The 22501-nt window shown below is 50.2% G+C and overlaps 1 protein-coding gene across 1 annotated transcript; it reads left to right on the top strand.

Moving 5' to 3' along the window:
- The first annotated feature begins 182 nt into the window (after nucleotides 1-182).
- ACAD8 (acyl-CoA dehydrogenase family member 8) lies at nucleotides 183-17547 on the top strand. Its single transcript, XM_082843774.1, has 11 exons — nucleotides 183-313; nucleotides 4619-4719; nucleotides 5155-5324; nucleotides 5941-6050; nucleotides 6450-6526; nucleotides 6847-6984; nucleotides 10343-10478; nucleotides 10561-10658; nucleotides 14039-14191; nucleotides 14759-14861; nucleotides 17350-17547. Exons 1-11 carry the CDS (start codon nucleotides 205-207, stop codon nucleotides 17400-17402), a joined length of 1248 nt encoding a protein of 415 aa, XP_082699900.1. The 5' UTR covers nucleotides 183-204; the 3' UTR covers nucleotides 17403-17547.
- Nucleotides 17548-22501: the final 4954 nt, after the last annotated feature.

Below are 22501 nucleotides of genomic sequence, written 5' to 3'. Positions count from 1 at the left end.
TTCTAGTCTTGGCGCGCGCCCCGGGGAGCCTCTGGGAGTTGTAGTCCCGGCTCCTCGCGCAGGCGCCCCGAGTCCGCACGCGGGGCCACGGCGCGCACTACAGCTCCCAGCGTGCGGTGCGGCGCGGCCCTTGTGGCCGGCCGGTCGGGGTCACCGGCGCTCAGACCTCGGCCCGAGCAGAAAGGAGTGGAGCAGGCGGCGGCTATGTTGTGGGTCCCGTGGTGGCGTGTCGGGGCGCGGCTGCGCGGCTTGCGCGGCGGGCTCCAGGTCTCCGCCGAAAGCGGTCGGCGGGGCGTGGTCTCCTGCATCGATCGTAAGGCTCGCCCGGGGATAGGGGTCCGTCCACCTGGCCGGCCCGGCCGCCCTCCTGGCCGGCCTGGCCGCCCTCATTCACCGCGTCGGCCTGTCCGGGCGCCCCGGGCCTAGTGGTCTCCCCGGCTTAGACGTGGCGCGGCCCCGGGGGCGGGCGACCCTCGGCGGCTCAGCCCGGTGGCCGATGCTGGTCCGTCCTTGTACAGACCGCCCTTACCGTGCTTTGCGTTATGAACCTGGCGGTACGTTTCGCGAGGCCGCCCCTGCGACCTTTCCTCTCACAATTAGGAGCTACGTCGTTACCCATCTGCTTTCGGATAACGACGGGCTCCGCCGCGGAAGCTCGTGACTTTGTTTTTTTAAATCACAACCATCGGTTCTAAAGGCAGTAAGAATGTGAAAAGCCCGGGGCTGGTTGTGATTGGTGAACAAAATCTCCGGTGATACAAGGTTTGCTCCCATATATAAATTATGGAACAACACCTGTAACTACAAAACACTTCAACTGTTGAAATTTCTGCAGAAAATAACCTGTTGCAAATGGGAAACTACCAGAGCTTACAGATCTGAATGTCTCCTGGCACCAGGCAAATAATTTCGATGCCAGTAACGGAGTGGGGGGGACCTAGGCCGCCTAGGGGGTAACCAGACACTTTGTGACGTTGTCGGCCGCCTAACCACTTTTTTCTTATGAAGTCTTTCTTTCTTAAGATTTTTAATAAATGACAGTTTTGAAAACAGCAGAGTAGCTTCTGAGGGCCTTAGCTCGACATCCAGAGCTGTAAAGGACGCCAAGGTATAGGACAGTTTTCTTCTCAATGTTCTAAAACACCTTCACAGGGTGCCACCCTATCCTAGCCCTTAGAATTCGGTAAGCAAGGTCACCTTTGTTGATTGGCAACAAATTGGTTAAATGTAAGTATATCCGGTGGCTAGTGGTGTAACTTCGACCAGTTGAAGGTGCTTTTTAATGCTCTTTTAATTAGTAAAATGAGAGAAAACTGTCCTTTAGGTGTATCATTCTACATATTAGAATATCAAGTTAATGGAAGTGATCAACAAAGGTTTCTCATTGATTCATGGCATATTTTAATGTGAAAAGTAATTTTTAAGAGCGTTATGATTTTCATTATGTCTGATATATCATTTTACAGATGAGGAAACTTGCTCAGTGTCTAGTGCAGCCCCCTGGTTTTACAGCAGGGCACCTGAGGCTGAGGGAGGAGTCTGGAGGCCTGACTTCCTGAAAATTGTATAATTAATAGTTGCAGACCCAGATCTTGAACGCCTGGTTCCTTGTCCAGTGCTCCCTCATTGTGATTTGCTGCAGCTTCCCAAGCGTTCCTTGAGCTCCAGGATTCTCAGAACTGTTGAGTCTCTGGCTAGATTTGGCCTTTGGATGCATTCAAAGATTCTTTTCTTAATAAATTTATTTATTTATTTATTTTTGGCTGCATTGGGTCTTCGTTGTTGCACGCGGGCTTTCTTTAGTTGCAGCGAGCAGGACTACTCTTCGTTGTGGTGCGCAGGGTTCTCATTGCGGTGGCTTCTCGTTGTGGAGCACGGGGCTCTAGGCACGTGGGCTTCAGTAGTTGTGGCACAGCGGTCTCAGTAGTTGTGGCTCACGGGCTCAGTAGTTGTGGCTCGCGGGCTCTAGAGCCCAGGCTCAGAAGTTGTAGCGCACAGGCTTAGTTGCTCCGTGGCATGTGGGATCTTCCCGGACCAAGGGTTGAACCCGTGTCCCCTGCATTGGCAGGTGGATTCTTAACCACTGCACCACCAGGGAAGTTCCTGGTTTTCGTCTTGTTTTGTTTTCCAGTGCATGTTTTCTGAGAACTTAGGTATTTTTACTCAGTAACCATGCTTTCTTGTGTATAATTTACTTTTTAGCTTGCCATTTCCACTTTTTTTCTCCAAGCAGTGTTCTCCTTTTGTTAGCATTCCATTATCTAGAATTGATTATTATCTATCTTAAATAAATATGTAATTATGTTGTATTTATACAGGTGCACCTCAGAGATACTCCAGGTTTGGTTCCATACCACTGTAATGAAGCAGATACTGCAATAACGACTTTGTTGTTTTCCGGGTACTTGTAAAAGTTATGTTTACACTGCACTGTAGTCTATTAAGTGTGCAGTAGCATTGTGTCTAAGAAAACAATGTCCATACCTTAATTTAAAAATACTTCATTGCTAAAAAAGCCTAACCATCATTTGACAACACAGAGTTGCTACAGACCTTCAGTTTGTAAAAAACACAGATTCTGCAGAGAGAAATGAAGGGCAATGAAACAAGGTGTGCCTGTACATCTGATTTGTGTACACCCATTCCCTCTTATTTACTTTGTATGCAATTCAGATCTACTTCTTAGACCTTTTATACCCTGAACTACTTGTTTTACTCTGTCAAATACTAATAATAATATCTGTAGACACATTTTGAGCTCTTGCTGGGACGGAAGTTTTGTAGCCCGTGTACAGTCAGATGTTTGCTTTCTCACCACTTATGTCATCCTTTGGGTGAATGGACCATTTTCATCTTTGACACCCCAGCACTGCTCCATGGTAGACAGTCAGTATTCTTTTGTGAGTGGAAAATGACCCGACTCCCAGGCAAGGAACCATGAATTGTTTATCCCTAACCACATTTCCGAGAGCAACACCCAACGTAGTTTTCTGCTTTGGACTTCTCAAGGTAGCGTCATCTTTAATCCTCACAACTCTTCACTTCTCAGTTTCCCATTTTGGTGAGGGTCCTGTTACAGACAGACAGCTTTGTCCTGCTTCACACAGCAGCCACTCCTGAGGCCCAGGTCTACCCAGAGACACATGCTGCCACCTGCCCTTGTTCTCAGTGGGAAGGGCCGCGCAGGACAGTCGGGCACTGAAGGAAGTCGTGGTCGGGTGTGCTCTTTAGCATCACCCCAGGACCAAAAGGCTGAAACCTTAGAAAGCAGTGCAGAGCCCAGCACTTCATCTTCCCCTGATGTTTCCTCAGCCACCACTGTGCCTCCAGCTGCAGCAGACACTCCGTTCTCTCTTCCTGGCACATGTGAGGCAGGCGGTCCTTTCAAAACGGCAGTCCTAAGAAAACAAAAGAAAGATAACGTGAGCAGCGTAAGTCTGTCACCCTGTGCAGGTTGCTGACCCTTCTGCATGGTGGCTCCCAGGATTCATGGTCCTTTCATTTCTAGATTCTCTACACGGTTCCCAAAAGGTTGTGGTTTTTCACAGGAGCTTTGCTTAGGTTCTTCCCTTTTAGCTTCTGGCCTGTCTCTAGCTGAAAGTCTTATCACCTTGCAAAACGGGAAAGATATTTCAGGCCTACATGACCAGCTAGATGGCCTGTCGCTCTGCTTTCCAATTGAGTCCTACCTCATTCTTCACAGTGTTTGAAAAAAAACATAGAAAATAAATAGTGTTCGTGTCATTCGGGGAACTGGCTCTTTAAAGAAAAGTTGTAAAGTAATGACACTGTGAATTGAGTGGTCACTATTTCACGTAGGCTCATGCAGATATCTTTCTCCTAAAGAGTATCACCCTTGATGAAATACTGGAATAGTATAGTCTTTTACAAAATGTTTAAGGTTCTAGAGAAACTTGTCCACTACCTGTCTCTTGGTATTGCTCAGTCAGTTCATTTCCTTAGCTTTTAAGTAGCTTAGACCTGGAAGTGAAGGAGTTACCCAAAGTCACAGCATTAACAGTTAGGAAAGAAAATATTCTAAAAACTGTGAATCCATTAGGTGAAGACGGATTTAGGAAGGCCTTAGCCATGTTTTCAACACTGGAAGACTCGTTATCATTGTTATCAGTGACTGTCAAATGCACAGCTTTGTTACAGGATCTTTTCCTTAATTTGGAAGGTAAGCCAAAGTACACGTATCTTCCTTTCCTGACTGATGTTTTAAAATGAAACTGTTGTAGCTGGTAGACAAATACGCACAGATTCCAATACAGAAAATGCAGGACATCCTGAAGGAAAAATATGTTCATCATAATTTGGGGTCAGTGTGTTTATTACTCCTTTAATGTGGATTCGTGAGGAGGAAGAGATGAAGATGAGTATTGAAAGAATAAGTAACAAGGTAAATGAACTCAGCCAGTCTGTTTGGGAGTAAAGAAGGAAGGAGGCAGGTGATGCTACATCAAGACGCTGATTAACGGTGGGTGCTGGAGGTGGTGTGCCGTGTGGGAATGCTCTCGTAGGTCCACCGCCGGCCCGGGCTTCGTGGTGCTTCTTGCTTGCAGTACACTTCCCTGACCCCTGTCCTGGTTCTGAGTAAATGCCGCCTTGCCCACAGCTTCTACGGGACTAAACGAAGAGCAGAAAGAGTTCCAGAAAGTGGCGTTCAACTTTGCTGCCCGGGAGATGGCGCCAAACATGGCAGAATGGGACCAGAAGGTGCGGGTTTTCCTGTGCTGGATGTCCCCACAGACACCTCGTGCAGTGACCCTTATCTCCTCCTTATGATCCAGATTGTTTGGTATTTATTCTCCACTTAAAACTCTCACAGCGAATGCAAGTTCCAGGAGTGGTGTGATTCCTTTCCTGGAAAGCATCTTCCGCATCCTGTAGATATCATCTTTTTTAATTGCACAGAGATTTGGGCACTCTTAAACCAAGGCAATTCTATTGATGATAAAAAGAAACTTTGATGCCAGAAACCAGTCCTTATAGAATGCGTTTTAACTGGTTCCACTATATAGATGACAAAAGGCATGTTAAGAGACTCCCTACTCTCTCCCGAGTGCAAACGTCTTGATCCTTCCTTGTGCCCTCTAAAGGAAAGGCCGTTTGTGAATAACTTACTGATGACCCTGCGCTCTTCGTACGCAGGAGCTGTTCCCAGTGGATGTGATGCGGAAGGCAGCCCAGCTGGGCTTTGGGGGGATTTACGTACGAACAGATGTAGGAGGGTCTGGACTGTCACGGCTCGACACCTCTGTCATCTTTGAAGCCTTGGCCACAGGCTGCACCAGCACCACAGCCTACATAAGCATCCACAAGTGAGTGGCCAAGATCGGGAAGCACAGTGACGTGCTTGTGCGGGCTGGCTGGGAAATTTTATATAAACAGGGAAAAGGTTGCTCCTTTCAGGTTGGCTGTCCTTGAAGGACTAGACAGTTAAAAGTTCGCAGTTAAGTCTGCTGCTCCCTGTTGGACTTGAATCTGTCATCTTGTATGTTGCTTAGAGAATGCTGGCCTTCTCCCAAATTCCAGATTGACCTGGTACCAAACAGACTTCTCCAGTAGAGTGGTTGCGGCCTGTTCCCTTTTCCTCAGCCCAGAGATGAAGCCTCCACTAATTTGGGAAAGGACATGTGACTCCTTGATTTTTAGGGAGCTCAGTTAACCTAACTAGAAATAGCATGAACAGCATCCAGGTGGGAAATACCTTGGCCCTGGGTACGTCTGGGTAGTATGTGTTCCAGGAATATGTGTTAATCCAGTCCTTTGCTTTAAAGATGAATCTTCTCAATTGTGACTTTTCCCTCCCCACTCTGTTCTGCTTCACTCTACTTTGCTGCCTTTGTTCTCTTTCCCCGTTCCCCTCCCCCCTCAAATTTCCTTTTCTTTTCCCTCTCTATCTCTGTCAATGTCTCTTCTTGGTGTACCTGTCAGCATGTGTGCCTGGATGATTGATACCTTTGGAAGTGAGGAACAGAGGCACAGGTTTTGCCCTCCACTCTGTACCATGGAGAAGTTTGCTTCCTACTGCCTCACTGAACCAGGTGGGTTTGCCGTGCAGCAGGAGGTGTAGCTCATGGGAAATCACGGGGCGTGCCTTCTCAGCCCCGCACCTGTAGCCGTTGTTGACCAGGAGTGCCTGATGGCCGTGGCCTGATGTCACAGGCTAAGAGCTCTCTAGGGCAGAGTCTTTCCAGGCTGCAGACCAGAACCTCCTTGTAGGAGGCTCCTTGCAAGCTAGTGTGATGGGAGATGGAAAAGGGTCTGATTGCCGTATGCAGTTTTCACAAGTATAGAGAGCTTCTCAGCCATATGGATTTTAAAGTATCAAACTCTGAGGTGTTTTTTGTAAGGGAAGATTTCTCAGGTAGAGCCTTGCTGGGGCTTCCTTACCTTCCCAGGCTCTCTCCCACCTCTATGCTTCCCTCCTGTCCCTGCCATAGGCAGTGGGAGTGATGCCGCCTCCCTCTTGACCTCCGCCAAGCGACGAGGAGATCATTACGTGCTCAGTGGCTCCAAGGTACAAGCATGCCGTCCTCGGTCCTCCCCGGGCAGATCGGAGGCTGTCCCCCTCCTGCCTCCACAGCCTGGACCCCAGGTCCGCGAGTGAACGTTCCCGGGGGTGGTACGTGTGGGAGGGAACCTCAGGCCGACTTCCCGTGTTCACTGTCTCTGTTTCTCTTCGGGTCTCAGTCCACTTAGTTCCGTTCACTAGTGTCTGTCCTTTTTACAGCCTCAGTGCCGGCTCTTTGTAACCCTCCTTAGTTTCTCTGTGCCACCATATCTCTCACTGTCCCATCGTCGGAGGACCGCAGTGTTTTCCCCTCTCCAAACCCGCAGGCCTTCATCAGTGGTGGAGGCGAAGCAGACATCTATGTGGTCATGTGCCGAACAGGAGGACCAGGCCCCAAAGGCATCTCGTGCATAGTTGTTGAGAAGGGGACCCCTGGCCTCAGCTTTGGCAAGAAGGAGAGAAAGGTGAGTGTGGCTGGACAGGGAGAGTCAGGTCGTGAGCCTCTTGCTTCTGCCAGACCAGCCTCTGCTCTGTTTCGGGAAATGGGTTCCACACTGGCTCACTGACCTTCAGTTAAGGTTTCGACAGTGTATCAGCGGGATAGGGCGTCAGAGTGCGCTGGACCGCTGGTGAAGTGGCAGCATTTGCCAGGAAGTTCATCAACGGGAGGGGTTTCTCTGTCATCTCTCCTGCAGCCACTTTTGGCCTGTATCTCTTATCTACCTTCTTATCTTGATGCCCTCTTGTTCCCCCAGGAGGAAATGCTTGCAGAAGACTAGAGGTCTCAGGAATGAAAAGCATATGGGCCACTTTTCTTCTCTAAATAAAAATACAGTAAAACTCACTGGAAGTGATTGTGGGTCTTTCAGTAATGTAAGAAGAAGAGTGTTTCCATAGGCTTCGAGAAGACGTTTTTAGGGTTAAGAAGTAGCCAGGCCATGAACAGTAGACCTGTGGTTATGTAACTCACTGGTGATGAGGGTGGGATCTAGTCAGGTGGGCCAGGCCAGGTGACTGGCCTCCACCTCCAGCAGGTACTGTTAAGAGTTGGAGCTTTTGGAGAGAAGTCAGTAATGAAATGGCCCCTAATCTACCTCTCCTCTCCTGGCTCCCCAGTTCCCCATTCGTCCCTTCATGACCTTCCTGATCCTTTGTAGCTGCTAGGAGTTCAGAGGTTCAGTGCCCCTTCTCTTGTACAGGAAAGCAGGACCTGCTAGACACAGACTCTGCAAAGGCTTACACTCGCTCCTGGGGGTACAAGAATCACCACAGCTTGTCTGGGATTATAAGACATCGGCTTACCTTTATAAGCTATGTAAGCTGTGTACACGTGGTATATGAGATAGGTAGCTCTAAGACTTCTTAATCCTAGGAATGTCTGTTTGGGATTATAAGACAGACCGACATGGAGCCTGACATAATTTTACAGGACCAAGTCATACTGATTCTGGTGTTTGTGCTTATAAAGATAGTGATGATTATTTCAGCACATCAGTATTTCTGGTATCGGTTGATAGCATACCAAAGCTGACAAGGTTAGGGCCTGGAGAAAAACTGTAAGTAAATTCCATATACAAAAAGCGTCTCTTTACCTTTACTTTCTGTCTCCTCTCGCTTTTAAGCATATATATCGTATTTCTTTTTGCTTGTTTTCTTCTTAATTATTCGTCTTGCTTTACGTGTCCTATAATGTGTGGGGAATTTGGAAGGGCGTCTCATTCATTGAGCAGCTAGCAGGGGTCCACTGTACCGAGTGGTGGGACAGAGCAGGGGCCCGCACGGACGCGCCCTGTCCTGTAGAATTGGCCTGTTAGCAGCAGGGTGGAGGGTGGGCGCAGGAACCAACACGGTGCCTTCCATCAGCGCTCAGGGCAAGGGAGGAAGGCAGGCTGGAGGCTACGTCATGGACGGAGGAGAGCTTCTCAGGGTGGGGACAGACGACTCTCTGAAGATGAGGTGTCCTTTGAGATGTGGTCTGCAGCGTCACGGGAGCCGGCCGTGAGGACAGTTCTGGGCAGAGACGGCAGTGGGACAGAGGGCCCGAGGTGGGGGCAGGATGAGCCTGTTTGAAGAAGCCAGAGCCTCTCCGTGTGGCCGGGGGGTCGTGAGCAAAGGGAACGGTGTGGGATGAAGTTGGAGAGGCAGGCAGGGCTGCGCAGGCCGGGTGCAGGGTCACCCACTGATCGCCATGGCTGATTTGGCTGCCGTGATGGCCTGAGCAGCGGGTCTTTCTCTCCAGCTGCATGGCCGTCTTTCCTGCAGGCACATGCTTTGACTTGGCGTACTGAGCACATTTTGTAGCTGAGAGCTTTAAACAACCAGTTCTGCATTGGCTTTATGGGAAAGTGGTGTGAGGAATTGTTTTATGTTGGATTTAATTGTTAAAAGGTTTCGTACAGAAGAATGCGTTTTCCCGTAGGAGGGGTGGCAGTGGGAAGGCAGTCTGTGGAAGGAAAGACAGATGGACGGGACAGGGCTCCCCTGGTCCTGGGCGGCCGGGGCTGCCGGAGGGGCGGGGAGGAGGGTCTTCTTTCTGGCTGCAGCCTCCCAGGGGCTCTGGGGGTTGAGGAGCGGGGTTCTCTGCCCGGGGGAGAAGGGAGCTGCTTTCACAGGAAGGGGCTAGAAGGTAGCAGCTGTTTGTATGTGGTTCTCTTATGATTGGCTGTCGTTAAGGTCTGCCCGTCTGCCCCGTTCCAGGTGTGTATGTTCTGGATGGGAGGTAAGTTCCAGGGAGACCACACAGGCCAGTGTGGGAAGGTTTCAGACTTGGGGGCCTGAAAGACAGCGAGGTCAGTGCTGGCTCAGGCGACCGGAAGGGCCTCAGGAGGTTCCAGCGAAGCTCGACTTTGACGGAGGTTGGAGATGGGAGTGCTTCCGGGGAGGGAGAGGAGAAGCAGAAGTATGGTCAACAGGCCAGCCGCACAGGTCGCAGAACAGTTTGAGTGGAATCGAGGGTACAGGGTGACGGACAGAAGAGAAGGACTGAACCCTTCTCTTGGAAGAAAAACCTTAAATAAAAGGCTGTGGGTGGAGCGCCTCTTCCCACGGCAGGGAGCCCTGAACGAGGGCAGTGGGGCTCTCAGCTGTCGGGGAGCCGGGGGCTTTGTCTGGTCTTGTGCTCTTCAGGATCTGCCTCACTGAGCCTCAGCTCCCTGGGAAAAGCAGACACCAAGAAGCCCCTCATGTGCAGTGTTTGCCAGTTTCTGTGGTGGAAATACTCTCCCCGGACCGATTTCTGGCTTCCGGGGTGATGTCACCGGGATGATGTCACCAGGGTGACGTCACCGGCAGCCAAGCTGAGAGAAGGTGTGTGTGATTGGCTCCCACGCGCCAGTGCCCGCATCTCGCCGGGTCCGTGCAGCCGATGGCCAGCGTGGTGGACGTTACGGCACCACGTGCAACAACGCTGAGCTCTTCAAAGGACGAGGGTGGCTCTTGATCATTATGATCCTTCCGCTGTCCTTATAAAAGGACACATACTCCGAGTAATCCTTATACCGTCAATGTTTTTTATAGAAGAATATACTCATGGAGGTGCCACAAAGGAGGAGGGCTCTGCCCGATCCTGAAGGAAGCGGTGGGAAATGTTTGGGGACAGGTTGGTCTGGTGGAGTGGGCGCTAGGAAGTAGATGCTCGTAATGTGTTGAAAATGTTGAGCTGAAAGAGAAAAACCTGAGTTGACAGATATTTGTGTGACCTTTCTATTTTTCCTCACTGAAGTTCCCGAGGGACTAAGTCCAGGGATAGGAGAGCCTGGTGGACAGGACGCTGCCCTGAGCGGTCAACTTCTGGGCAGCCACACAGCCCCTGATTTTTGCCAGGTGGGGTGGAACTCACAGCCGACCCGAGCGGTGATCTTTGAAGACTGTGCTGTCCCTGTGGCCAACAGGATCGGGGACGAGGGCCAGGGCTTCCTCATTGCCATGAGAGGACTGAACGGGGGGAGGATCAATGTCGGTGAGGACCCCAGGGGGCAGGAGCGGCGGGCGGGCAGCACGGTCCCCTGGCTCACTTGACGTGTTGGTACCGTCCTTCCTAGCGTCCTGCTCTCTGGGCGCTGCTTATGCTTCGGTCATCCTCACCCGAGACCACCTCAAGGTCCGGAAGCAGTTTGGAGAGCCCCTGGCCAGTAACCAGGTAACTTCCCCGGTGTCCTAGCTTTTGCTTTTGTCTCTAGAACATTCTCTACAACTGTGGGGCCCTGATGTCTCTTGTGGGTTCTGCCCCCATTTCAGCCAGAACTTGTGCTCTATTTCTGTCAATAATTGTTTAATAATTTTTGCTTATAGTCGTGAAAAGATTCGTGATACATTGACTGGCAAGAAAAAGCACGACATTTTAGAGGAGTATGCTTCTGCTTTGTTTACAGAATACATGAATATGTATAAATTTTTTTAATTAATTTACTTGTCTGTCTTTGGCTGCTTTTGTTCTTCACTGCTGTGCACAGCTTTCTCTAGTTGCAGCGAGCAGGGGCTTCTCATTGCGGAGGCTTCTCTTGTTGTGGAGCACGGGCTCTAGGTGCACAGGCTTTGGTAGTTGTGGCTTGAAGGCTCTAGAGCACAGGCTCAGTAGTTGTGGCACATGGGGTTAGTTGCTCCGCAGCATGCGGGATCTTCCCAGACCAGGGCTCGAACCCGTGTCCCCTGCGTTGGTAGGCGGATTCTTAACCACTGCGCCACCAGGGAAGCCCTAAATTTCTTGTAAAAGATTTTTTTTTTTGATGTGGACCATTTTTTTTCTTAAGTCTTTATTGAATTATTGCAATATTGCTCTGTCTTATGTTTTGATTTTTTGGCAGCGAGGCAGGTGGGATGTTAGCTCCCTGACTGGGGATTGAACCCACACCCCCTGAATTGAAAGGTGAAGTCTTAACCACTGGACCACCAGGGAATAAATATTAATGAAACACTTTCAGGGATACATCTGAAAAATGCAAGAAGTAATTATTTCAGGGGGATGGGATTAGATGATTTATCTCTTTTTTCTTTTGCTTGTGTTCCAGTTTTTCTTTCTTTTTTCTTTATTGAGGTAATGCTGGTTTATAACATTATATGTTTCATGTATACATTTTTTTTTTTTTTTTTGCCTGTACCGTGTGGCATGTGGCATGTGGGATCTTAGTTCCCTGACCAGGAATCAAACCTGTGTCCCCTTCATTGGGAGTGTGGAGTCTTATCCACTGGACCACCAGGGAAGTCCCTCATGTATATATTATAATTGGATTTCTGTATACACTACAGTGAGCTCACCACTGAAAGTCTGATTTCCATCAATCAGCATAACACTTGATCTCCTTTACCCATTTCACCCTCCCCTCACCCCCTTCTTCTCTGGTAACCACCAGTCTGTTTTCTGTATCTATGTGATGTTGTTTTGTTTTGTGCATTCATTTATTGTGTGTGTTTTAGACTCTTCGTATGAGTGAAATCATATGGTATTTGTCTTTCTCTGTCTGACTTATTTCACTTAACATAATATCCTCTAGGTCCATCCATGTTGTCACAAAAGGCAAGATTCCATTCTTTTTTATGGCTGAGTAGTATTCCATTGTATACGTACACCCTGTCTTCTTTGTGCATTTATCTATTGATGGACACTTAGGTTGCTTCCATATCTTGGCTGTTGTAAATAGTGCTGCAGTGAACATAGAGGTGCATGTATCTTTTTGAATTAGTGTTTTCATATTCTTTGGAAAAATACCATAAGTGGAACGGCTGGATTGTAAGATAGTTCTGTTCCGCCCTTAGCCTAATGGGGTTCCTTTGTAGGTTATTGCCCTTTTTTTCTGACTGCCTTTAAAATTCTTTCTTTGTCATTGACTGTGGACAGTTTTAATATTATGTGTCTTGGAGAAGATCTTTTTGCATTGAGATAATTAGGTTTTCTCTTAGTTACACAGACTTGTGTATCCAGTTCCTTCCCCAGGTTTGGGACACTCTCAGCTATTACTTCTTTTTTTTTTTTAAGTTTATTTATTTTATTTTTGGCCGCATTGGGTCTTTGTTGCTGCCCACGGGCTTTTCTCTAGTTGCAGTGAGCGGGGGCTACTCTTCCTTGCGGTGTGCGGGCTTCTCATTGCGGTGGCTTCTCTTGTTGCAGAGCATGGGCTCTAGGTGCGCGGGCTTCAGTACTTGTGGCTCACAGGCTCTAGAGCGCAGGCTCAGTAGTTGTGGTGCATGGGCTTAGTTGCTCTGCAGCATGTGGGATCTTCCCAGACCAGGGTTTGAACCCGTGTCCCCCGCATTCGCAGGCGGATTCTTAACCACTGTGCCACCAGGGAAGCCCTCAGCTCTTACTTCTAAACAAGCTCTGTGCTCCCTTCCCCTGTCTTTTCCTTCTGGGATGCCCACTGTCCTTCTGTTGCTCTTCCTGATGGAGTGGGATAGCTCTCGTAGGATTCCGTGTTTTTAACCTTAGCGCTCTCTCCTCTCCTACCTGAATCATTTCTAGATTTCTGTCTTGGAGCTCACTAGTTCCCTCTTCCTTGTGGTCGGCTCGATCCCCATAGCTTTCTAATGCATTTTCCGTCTCATTTATTGAGTTCTTCAGCTCCAGAATTTTGGTTTCATTCTTTCTTAAGAGTCTCAGTCTCTTTGGTAAAGTAGTCCTTCTGCACATTAGTTTTATTCCTGAGCTCATTGAACTGCCCATCTGACTTTTCTCATAACTCATCGAGTTTCCTGATGCAGCTATTTTGAATTCTCCATCAGTTAGGTCCCAGTATTCCATGACTTTAAGTCTGGTTTCTGGAGAATTGCCGTCTTTCTGTGGTCCCACGTGTTACCGTGCTTCTGCATGGTGCTTGGTGAGTTGTTCCTCTGCTGGCCCATTTGAAGTAGCCAGTACCTTCTTGGGTAGAGCTTTTTTACTTGGTTCTAACTTTCCTTTGGTTTTCAGCAGGTGGCGCTGTAGTGTGGGCTTTGGTTTCTCTTGCCTCTGCCGCTGCTGCCAGAGGTGCTGCGCTGGGCGTGCTGGTGCTTGCTGTGCCTGGGGCTGTGCCTGTGGCTGATGTCGCCTCAAGGGGCACCGGACGGCGGGCACCTCTGCCACATTCGGGGTTGCCTGGGTCACAAGCACTGCCACCACAGCAGGTGGGGGGGCGGGGCCGGAGCTGGGGTCGCAGGCGCCCTGCTGTGTCTAGCTTGTTGGGTTCGGGGTGCTGCTATGGCCTGTGCTGCTGCTGCCGGGGCAGGGGTCTCGGGCACCACGTCCACTGCTTCCTGGCCCTGCCCGTGCTGGGTCCCAGCCCACCCCCCGTGAGGTGTGCAGGGGCTCGGGGCCCCAGGGCGTGCCGGGCAGAGCTGTGGGCGTTTTACTGGTTGTAGGTGGAAGGGACAGACGGAGGGAGCATCTTCCTAAGGAGGTGAGATGCTGAAGTGCAGGGAGTGCAGTGGACTTAGAACTTAACGAGGCACATTCTTTGTGGAGCCTGGGGCCCCTTAGAAGCGGCCCGGTTAGAGGTGGCTCTCTGAGCCTGTCTGTGTGTCTGGTTCTCTTCTCTCCTCTCACTGCAGTACCTGCAGTTCAAACTGGCAGATATGGTGGCCAGGCTGGTGGCCTCACGGCTGATGATCCGCAACGCAGCCGTGGCTCTGCAGGAGGAACGTGAGGATGCGGTGGCCCTGTGCTCCATGGCCAAGCTCTTCGCTACAGACGAATGCTTTGCGGTGAGTGGTGCTGCTGTCTGCCTCTCTTGGGTGACCGGCCTGTGGCGGGCCGCCCGGCTGCTCCTGGAATGCTGCGTAAGGCGTCAGTTACTCAGGAGAGGCCCACGTGGGCGCTCGGCCGGCACTTCACCTGCTCCACGCCGCCGCACATCAGGTTTTGTCTCTGCCCTTTGGCTGTGCGCTGGGTGAGATGCTGCCTTTGGAAGAAGGGTCAGACCACAGCCCTGTTTAAATGTCAGGGACAGAGCCATTTCCACAGCAAGGCTGCATCTGCCGCTCGCCAGAACTTCAGCTGGTGTGGGGCGGGCAGCCTCTCCCTGCAGACAGCAGGCGAGAAGGGCAGAGGCCTCTGAGTCCCTCGTGGGTGGGGACTGGCTCGCTCAGGAGGCAGACTTCCCTCGTTGTCCCTGTGCACACAGAACCGGAGACCCTCTGGCCTGGCTGGCACCTTCACCTTCCTCACGTTGGCTCAGGGCAGGCAGCCAGATCAGGGCTGGGGCGGAGGGAGGAGCCCCTGTTCCGGAGCCTTCTCAGAATCCGAGGTATCTAATCCCTGTGTCCCAGCAGATCTGCAACCAGGCCCTGCAGATGCACGGGGGCTACGGCTACCTGAAGGACTGCGCGGTCCAGCAGTACATGCGGGACTCCAGGGTCCATCAGATCCTCGAAGGTAAAAGTGGCCAAGGTGGTTCTCTCCCTTTCGGAGCCGTCACCCCTGCCGTCTGTCGCCGTGCTTCCTGTCTTCCTCCTCCCTCCTTGCTCCTGGCCCCCTCTGGAGGGGCCTGCTGTGCCGTCCTGACTTGGCCTGGGGGCCGGGAGGCCCTGCTCTGTCCCCGCGGAAGTCACCGAGTCACCCCCCTCCTGCTCTTTGCCTTTGTCATTTATAGAGACAGCGCAAACGAAGATAACATCCGAGAAAGCATTTTGAAAACTGCAGCAGCGGCTGTTCTTCACTGTTGTAAAATACTTGGTCCTCAGGGATCCCAGGACTTCTCCACAGTAACTTCCAGGGTAGATGTGAGCTAGTTTGATCTCCAGCCTCTACACTCTGATCATGACCATCAGTGTTGCTAATGGAGCTTTCAGTAAATTAATTGTCACACACGGGCATCTTCTTGCCGATCACAGGCCCACGGGCAGGAGATGGGTAAGCTGCTGGCGTCGGGCTCTGCAGGGCCTTCTCCACTCCACGCTGATTTGGAAGTCTTCAAATTACATGACTGTTGTTTAGCCAGTAGGCAGCTGAGGTGGTTACACTGTAGCAAAGGCAGCAGATGAGGCAAAGGCTTATGGAAGTGACTTTGAGTGAAGGAACCTGAAGGAAGCACCAGCCTCCCTGTGGCTTCTGAAGCATCCTTCTCAGACCCGACCAGCGTCAGGACCACTGGGAGGATTTGTGAGCACAGAGCTTCTGACTCCATGGGCCTTGGTGGGCCTGGGGATCTGCATCTCTAACGAGGGTTCAGGGAGGTTGCTCCTGCCTGTCTGGGAGCCGCACTGAGAGCCACCACGGGGTGTCACGTCCAAGTCACAGGCTTTAGTATCTGCTTTCTGCTGCAAACCTTGTCCCTAAAGCGTGTTTATGAGCAGGGTTGCTAGTGCGCAGGCCAAACCCGTCGCCTCATTCCTTCTGTGACTCCAGTCGTACGTGGCTGTTGCTTTCCAGCCTTGGTGAGTGCGGGAGACTTCCCTTCATTCTGACTCTTTCAACCCTGTTAGAATAACTGAGAAAAGCCAGATATGCTTATTTCAGGCCACACCATCATCCACTTGTAGGAAAATGTGCGCACTGGTCTTCGTCACTTGTTTCACCCCAGACTTTGTTATTGGATAGATAGGAAATTTCAGCTTTGATTTTATTCGAGATGTGTGATTAGTCATTCCTCATGGTGGTTAATATTTCTTTTTGCATTAAAAAGAGTGGAAATAAAAAAATAAACTAAAAAAAAAAGAGTGGAAAAATGAAGCAAGCAACTGACCCCCCCTCTTCTTTCAGGGAAAATGTTTTTGTTTTTTTAAAATTCAGTTTTCTGATTACCAGTGATGTTGGTATATTTATTGTTGAAGACTTACAAAATATAAGAAAAGTTAAAAAAGATCATTCATGTTTTGACATCAGAACTAATACTTTGGGCTCCTTTTATATTTAAGACCAAAAATATTTTCTTTTGGACCTTTTTCTGCGCTTGTATAGATACATTTTTTAAAGTTAATTTTTATTGGAGGATAGTTGCTTTACAATGTTGTATTAGTTTCTGCTGTACAGCAAAGTGAATCAGCTATACATATGCATGTATCCTCTCTTTTTTGGATTTCCTTCCCATTTAGGTCACCACAGAGCAATGAGTAGAGTTCCCTGTGCTATACAATAGGTTCTCATTAGTTATCTGTTTTATGCATAGTGTGTATATGTCAATCCCAATCTCCCAATTCATCCCACCCCCAATAGATACATTTTTTTGAAGTAGAGTCATATTATGTATACTATTGTATGTTCTGCTGTTTTATTTTGTTTGCTTTGACTATCAGGAGAGGTTACTTTTTTTTTTTTAACATCTTTATTGGAGTATAATTGCTTTACAGTGGTATGTTAGTTTCTGCTTTATAACAAAGTGAATCAGCTATACGTATACATGTATCCCCATATCTCCTCCCTCTTGTGTCTTCCTCCCACCCCCCCATCCCACCCCTCTAGGTGGTCACAGAGCACTGAGCTGATCTCCCTGTGCTATGTGGCTGCTTCCCACTAGCTATTTTACGTTTGGTAGTGTATATATGTCCATATATAGAGGTTTTTTTAAAAGTAAATTTTTTCCTCACTTCCTGACATCTTTCAAGATAAAAAGCGATGTTGCCGGGCTTCCCTGGTGGCGCAGTGGTTGAGAGTCCACCTGCCGATGCAGGGGACGTGGGTTCGTGCCCCGGTCCGGGAAGATCCCACGTGCCGCGGAGCGGCTGGGCCCGTGAGCCATGGCCGCTGAGCCTGCGCGTCCGGAGCCTGTGCTCTGCAACGGGAGAGGCCACAACAGTGAGAGGCCCGTGTACCGCAAAAAAAAAAAAAAAAAAAGCGACGTTGCCCTTTACATCCCTAGCCAGAGCTTTGCTGACTCTCAGGCCCGGCAGCTCCTAAGCCCCTCCATCCTCTCTCGCTCTTGCAGGCAGCAACGAAGTGATGCGGATACTGATCTCAAGAAGCCTGCTGCAGGAGTAGCCCCTGGACTGAGGCTCCGATGGGAGGATCAGTGTCGAGTGGTTCCATGTGGACGGCACTGTCACAGTGAGTCCAGGACGCGCTGGAGGGGCTGTGCTTGTCCAGGGCACCATCACAGCGTCAGCTGGAGGGCGGCACCTGGAGGGCGACACCTGGAGGACAGCAGGAGCTGCTCTGGCTGGAACGTTACAAGAAGACGTGCTGCCTTGTTTTCCTGACGCAGAGGGTGACCAGTGAACACTGACCACGAAACCACTGTCCTTTCCTGGATCCACAGTCTTGATTTGTCTGCATTTTGCTGGTTCACCAGATTCCTCTTCTGGGAATCTGGGTACTTCTGTTGAGGGTTTTTCCTGACTGTAAAGCAAAGGTGTGGGAAAGGAGAAATGGAGAGAAAGCGTCTTCCTGTCTTTTTCTGTTCTTTGTGCCTCGGCTGAAGATGCAGAAGGTTTCTGTGGGCTGCTCTTCCTTTGCAGCAACTCCTCCTCTGAATGTAAATCATGATGAAATGAGTGTCTGGAAATCCTTCTCCTAAGCTGAGATTTAGGGCGTATCTGCACTTCTGGACTATCTGAATATCAAGGGCTGAGATTATTTGGAACTGTGAATACTTGTTGTTTTAGAAGCATGTGGTCTGGGAATGGTATTCAAAGTTCCTGTGACATTTCCTTATAAGTGCTTTGAGTATACTTTTTTTCTGAGTTTTTGCTTTTTTGCTCCTCTTTTTAAATGTTTTTAATCACTACATTAATAAATCTACCCCTCTCTGTACCATTTTCAGGTCCACTGGTTTTTATTTTATCTTTCTAAATAAGCCTTCACGACTATTTTTTAAATTTCTATTACATTTAATTAAACATTTAACTAGACTTTGGGATAATAAACAAAAATCTCTCCTTGACCAAGTTGACTTTTTAAAAATAGGTTCCTTAAATTATTAACAGCCTTGTAAAGCAAGTAGTGTTTATGATTTATGAAAGTAGATTTAAAGTAATACCCAAAGATGTAGACTTTTTAGAGAACCCTGTTATAAATGATCACTGCATTATTTCATCTCATCTCTATAAAAGAAATATCCAAGGTATTTTTTTAACTATAAGTCAGTGTTTAGAGAGACCAACATATGTGCCCTTAGCTACGACAGGTGTTTTCTGTTTTGACCTCGAAGTCTAAGGCACTGTACTGGGTAGTGCAGGGGGACAGGCTGTGGGTCTACCGCGAAGCTGAAGTTAAATTTCCACCTTCAGAAGCCTAACTCCACAGCTGCAGTGCAAGATAATGATGGGTCTACGGAAGAGAGAATGATGCCGCACAAGTGTTGTAGGAAGGAATTCATGGAGAAAGTAGGAATTCAAATTAAGCCTTTATGATGATGTGTGGTATTTAAAGATAACCAAGAAAGTCAGCTTCAGACAGGAAAGAACCAGGAGCAGGAAAAGTGCAGGCTGTGAGTGGGAGCTGTTGACACTTTGCTTCTGCGGGGCGGTCCCGGGATGGAAAGATTTAAGTTCAATCTGGATGCAGCCTTACGAAGGCCGAGCACTGGAGAGCCACGGAAGGCTTTTAATGAGGAAGATGTGATGAGATTAATCCACTGAGAGGAACATTCTGGGATGCCTGTGGGGGAGGAATTTGAGTGGGGAAAGACAGAGCGTGAGGCCGGCCAGTCAGTAGGTTCTTGAAGCCGGCAAGATGAGACTGTTTGAGCCTGAACTTGCCAGGTAGCAGGAGAGTGGGTGTGGTGCTGCCTTGGGGCCTGGATGGCCTCCCGGTCCTCGGGATGCTTCCAGCACCCAGTTCTGACCCAAGGCCAGAGCAGGTATGCTGTTTGTACCCTTGAGAGCTCTGTGAGCCGCTGGGATTCTGCACACACGTGCTTCGCCTTTGGTTACTTATTAGAGCTCAGCTTCCCAGCAGCCTGAATTCGGGCCCTGTGGCAAGAACACAGTGAACTTGGAGCTCATCTCTGTCATCGACCATTCAGCTGGTCCATAAGTGAAACCAGCAGAAGCAGAGCAGACAGGTCCTGAGGAAATCCACTGCCAGGGGCCCTGGTGGGTGCAGGACGCGCACAGGTGACCAGATGCAGCCCAAAATGGCTGGATTTGACGGGCTGGAAGGGTGCTCGGGGTGTGGCATCGAGGACCAGGCCTGCAGAGTGCCCGGCCGGGGGTTGGGGCTCGGGGGTGGTGGGGGGCTTGAGCCAGGGACGCAGTGCCTCAGTTACAACTGCACCTCCAAGGGGTCTGAACTCTTCCAGGTCTCCTCGGGCTGCCTCTACTCTGACCCTGTCACGGGGGAGGGGAAATTAACCACTCCAGTATATGGATGTTTGAACAGAGGAGGATTTCGGTCATCTGTTAAAAACGTCTGTATCCCTTATAGATTTGAGAAATTAGAAGTCCTGTCTCTGCTCAGTTATTTTAAAAACAGTAGGACTTCTCCAAAACACTTCCCTGTAAACTATCTCCTAGTTTTCACAGGGGGGTCCTTGCACGAACAGACACCCAGGAGGTTACACCCAGGAGATGTTTGTTGTGTTAATTTATTGGAATTGAATTGCAGGACAGCCCTGCTGAAAACGTGCTGCCGTCCCCTTGAGCCTGGGCTCTGGAGTCAGACTCCCCCGACCTCTGATTCCCAGCTTTGCCACCAACTGCGGCTTAAAGCAAAATCGCTTAAATTCTGCCTGTTTCCTCCTGTAAATTGGAGAGAATACAAGTTCCTCTCTCATAGGCTAACTGGTGAATCAAGTGAGAGAATCCACAGAAAGGGCTCGGAATAGAGTGCAGTAAGCACTCTCATCCCACAGACGACGAGCACAGTGAACTGCAGGGAGGTTAAGTGTCTCGTTCAACTTGCACATCTCCTGACAGACTTTAAAATATTTAAATCATGACTCGTGGTAGTCAGTTAGTGCTGATTACCAGCTGTTCCCCGTCTGCCTCTTCCAGGTAAACGGCAGGATTGCATCTCCCTTTGCCAACATTACAGAAACACATAAGCACAAGAACAAGTCACTGAGGTTTCTCCCAGGATCCCAGAAGTCTCAGCTTCATCAGCTCCACAGTAAAGATCCTGTGGTCCATCCTCTGCTTTATCTGAACATTTCCATATATATTCTTCTCACCCAAAGTTTGTCGCCTCTTTGGCACTGGAAAGGCCTGTCATTCCTGGGAATTAAGATCAGCCAGACGCCGTGTGAGTGAATGCTGTCTATGTCAGGGGGACAGGGTCGGCTGCCACAGGGCCATGACAAAGTGTGCATCCCCACGTCACTCCCCAATACTACCTCCCCCTGGGAGGAGAGAGGAGGGGGCCACTGAGGCCAGGGTAGAGTGGGAGACCCAGTGGACAAGACTTTGCAGCTGGAAACCTAATCCTAGATGCTTAGTGACCTGTGGCAAGTAGTGGGTGAGCAGGGGAAGAGGGGACCAGGGCAGGGTCCCCGGGAGCCAAGGTCATCTCCGCCTCAGGTGTGTCCAACCTCACTATCTGTGAGCAAGGTGATGCCCCGCGTCCTCTGGTCCTTCCACTGTCTCCTGGCTGGTGTCTCGTCACCCAGCTCCGTGTCCACAGCCCAGGGGGGATTTCTAGGTGATGCCCTCCTGTCCTCACAAGCAGGGAAATTCATCCCCACAGGACAGGAGGAGCAGCTGCCCGTTCTCTCCAGGCCGGCAGAGGGCAGGGGAACCTCCAGCCGCCAGGCCTTGGCCGCGTGGGGCCTGCGGATCATTTCCGGTGCAGTTCCGCGCAGCTTAGATGCGGATCTTACTCCTCAACTTCACACCATTACAGCATCGTCACATTATCAGCATCACCATTTTCTCAGGCGTTGGTAAAGAGCTGTATACACAGTACAAACGTAAACAACACGCCTGGACAGTCCACTGGTTACCTTCCTCATCCCTCACCTGGATCATGGCCCTGAGCCCCTCACACTATTCTGGTCTTTCCACAGAAAATCTGGAATATCACTGTTTTCCATTTTGTCTATAAATCATCCTGTAGGTCTAATGGGTTGTAAATTCTTCCACAGGCTTTAAGCTTGTCAGAGTCAGAAATACACCTGATTCATCTCTCTCTCCTTGGTGTGTTCCTGGCATCAAGCAGGAACTCGATGTTTATTGAACAAATAGAGAACAACTGGAGAAAAGCTATCGTCACCCATGTGATACTGTAGCTGGCGGCCAGTCCCATGCAGGAACGGGCAAGACACATCACCCAAAGTCGGCTAGACACTAAGAACTCGGATGGACCCCCAGGGAAGCCAGGTGAGTGCAAAGGCAAGCTCGCAGGGCTGTGCACGTGCGACCGCTTCATAGAGCATTCCAGAAATGATGCTGCTACTGAGATGGAAGCCGGGATTAGACGGGGAAGGGGAGGAGAGGAGCCGCCATCAGGGGTGCAGGAGGCTGTGGGGATGGAGCAGCTCTGCACTGGGATCATGCTGGCGGCCACAGGGGCCACGGATGGGAGACAGTCGCGTGGAACTCTGCACACACTGGTGGCACCTGGACGAGCCCAGGTTGCGCCCGCGCATCTCACGCTGCTGATGCCGTGTGCGCCAGGAGCCAGTGTGGGGCACTGGGGATCCCACGAACGTCCACGTTACAGCTTCCTGTGAAGCTACACTTACTGCAGAATAAACACTGTTTCCAAGTCCGCTGGCCAGCAAAACCGCACTTCCCGGACCCAGCCTCCCGGTCCCCGCTGTCAGGGCAGCTGCGGTTTGGGGCCATGCAGGTGCCAACAGGACGCGGGAGGCCGGAGAACAGGGCACGGTGGGCGGGGGTCCTTGCGAGCGGGCTCAGGAACCCCCCACGGCCCCGGAGCTTTCTGGGGCAGGGGGAAGAGCAAGACCCCTGGGGCCGAAGGCTCGGAGACGGTCACTGTCCACCCTCCGCGCCCCATCCCCCAGCAGTGTTTCCCTGTACAGGTCTCGTGGGCCAAGGACTTGGCTTCTATTCTGTGACAATGGAGAGCATTGGATGGATGGGTGCTGAGCGGGGAGGACCTCAAAAGATCTGCTTTTCAGAAGCCATGTCTGGTAGAGGGGCGAGGCCGTCCTGAAGCTGGACGCCCCGTTCAATTGCTGC

Source organism: Leucopleurus acutus, assembly GCF_964270905.1.
Source record: "Leucopleurus acutus genome assembly, chromosome: 8".
NCBI lineage: Eukaryota > Metazoa > Chordata > Mammalia > Artiodactyla > Delphinidae > Leucopleurus > Leucopleurus acutus.
This window is presented reverse-complemented; position numbering and strand designations above follow the sequence as displayed.

What these genes read in the sequence shown, in the direction of transcription:
- ACAD8 (XM_082843774.1), top strand. Translation starts at nt 205, where the DNA reads ATGTTGTGGGTCCCGTGGTGGCGTGTCGGGGCGCGGCTGCGCGGCTTG. An exon ending in CGGGGGGAGGATCAATGTCG is followed by an intron (nt 10,479 to 10,560) that starts GTGAGGACCCCA and finishes CGTCCTTCCTAG; the next exon opens with CGTCCTGCTCTCTGGGCGCT. An exon ending in CTACAGACGAATGCTTTGCG is followed by an intron (nt 14,192 to 14,758) that starts GTGAGTGGTGCT and finishes GTGTCCCAGCAG; the next exon opens with ATCTGCAACCAGGCCCTGCA.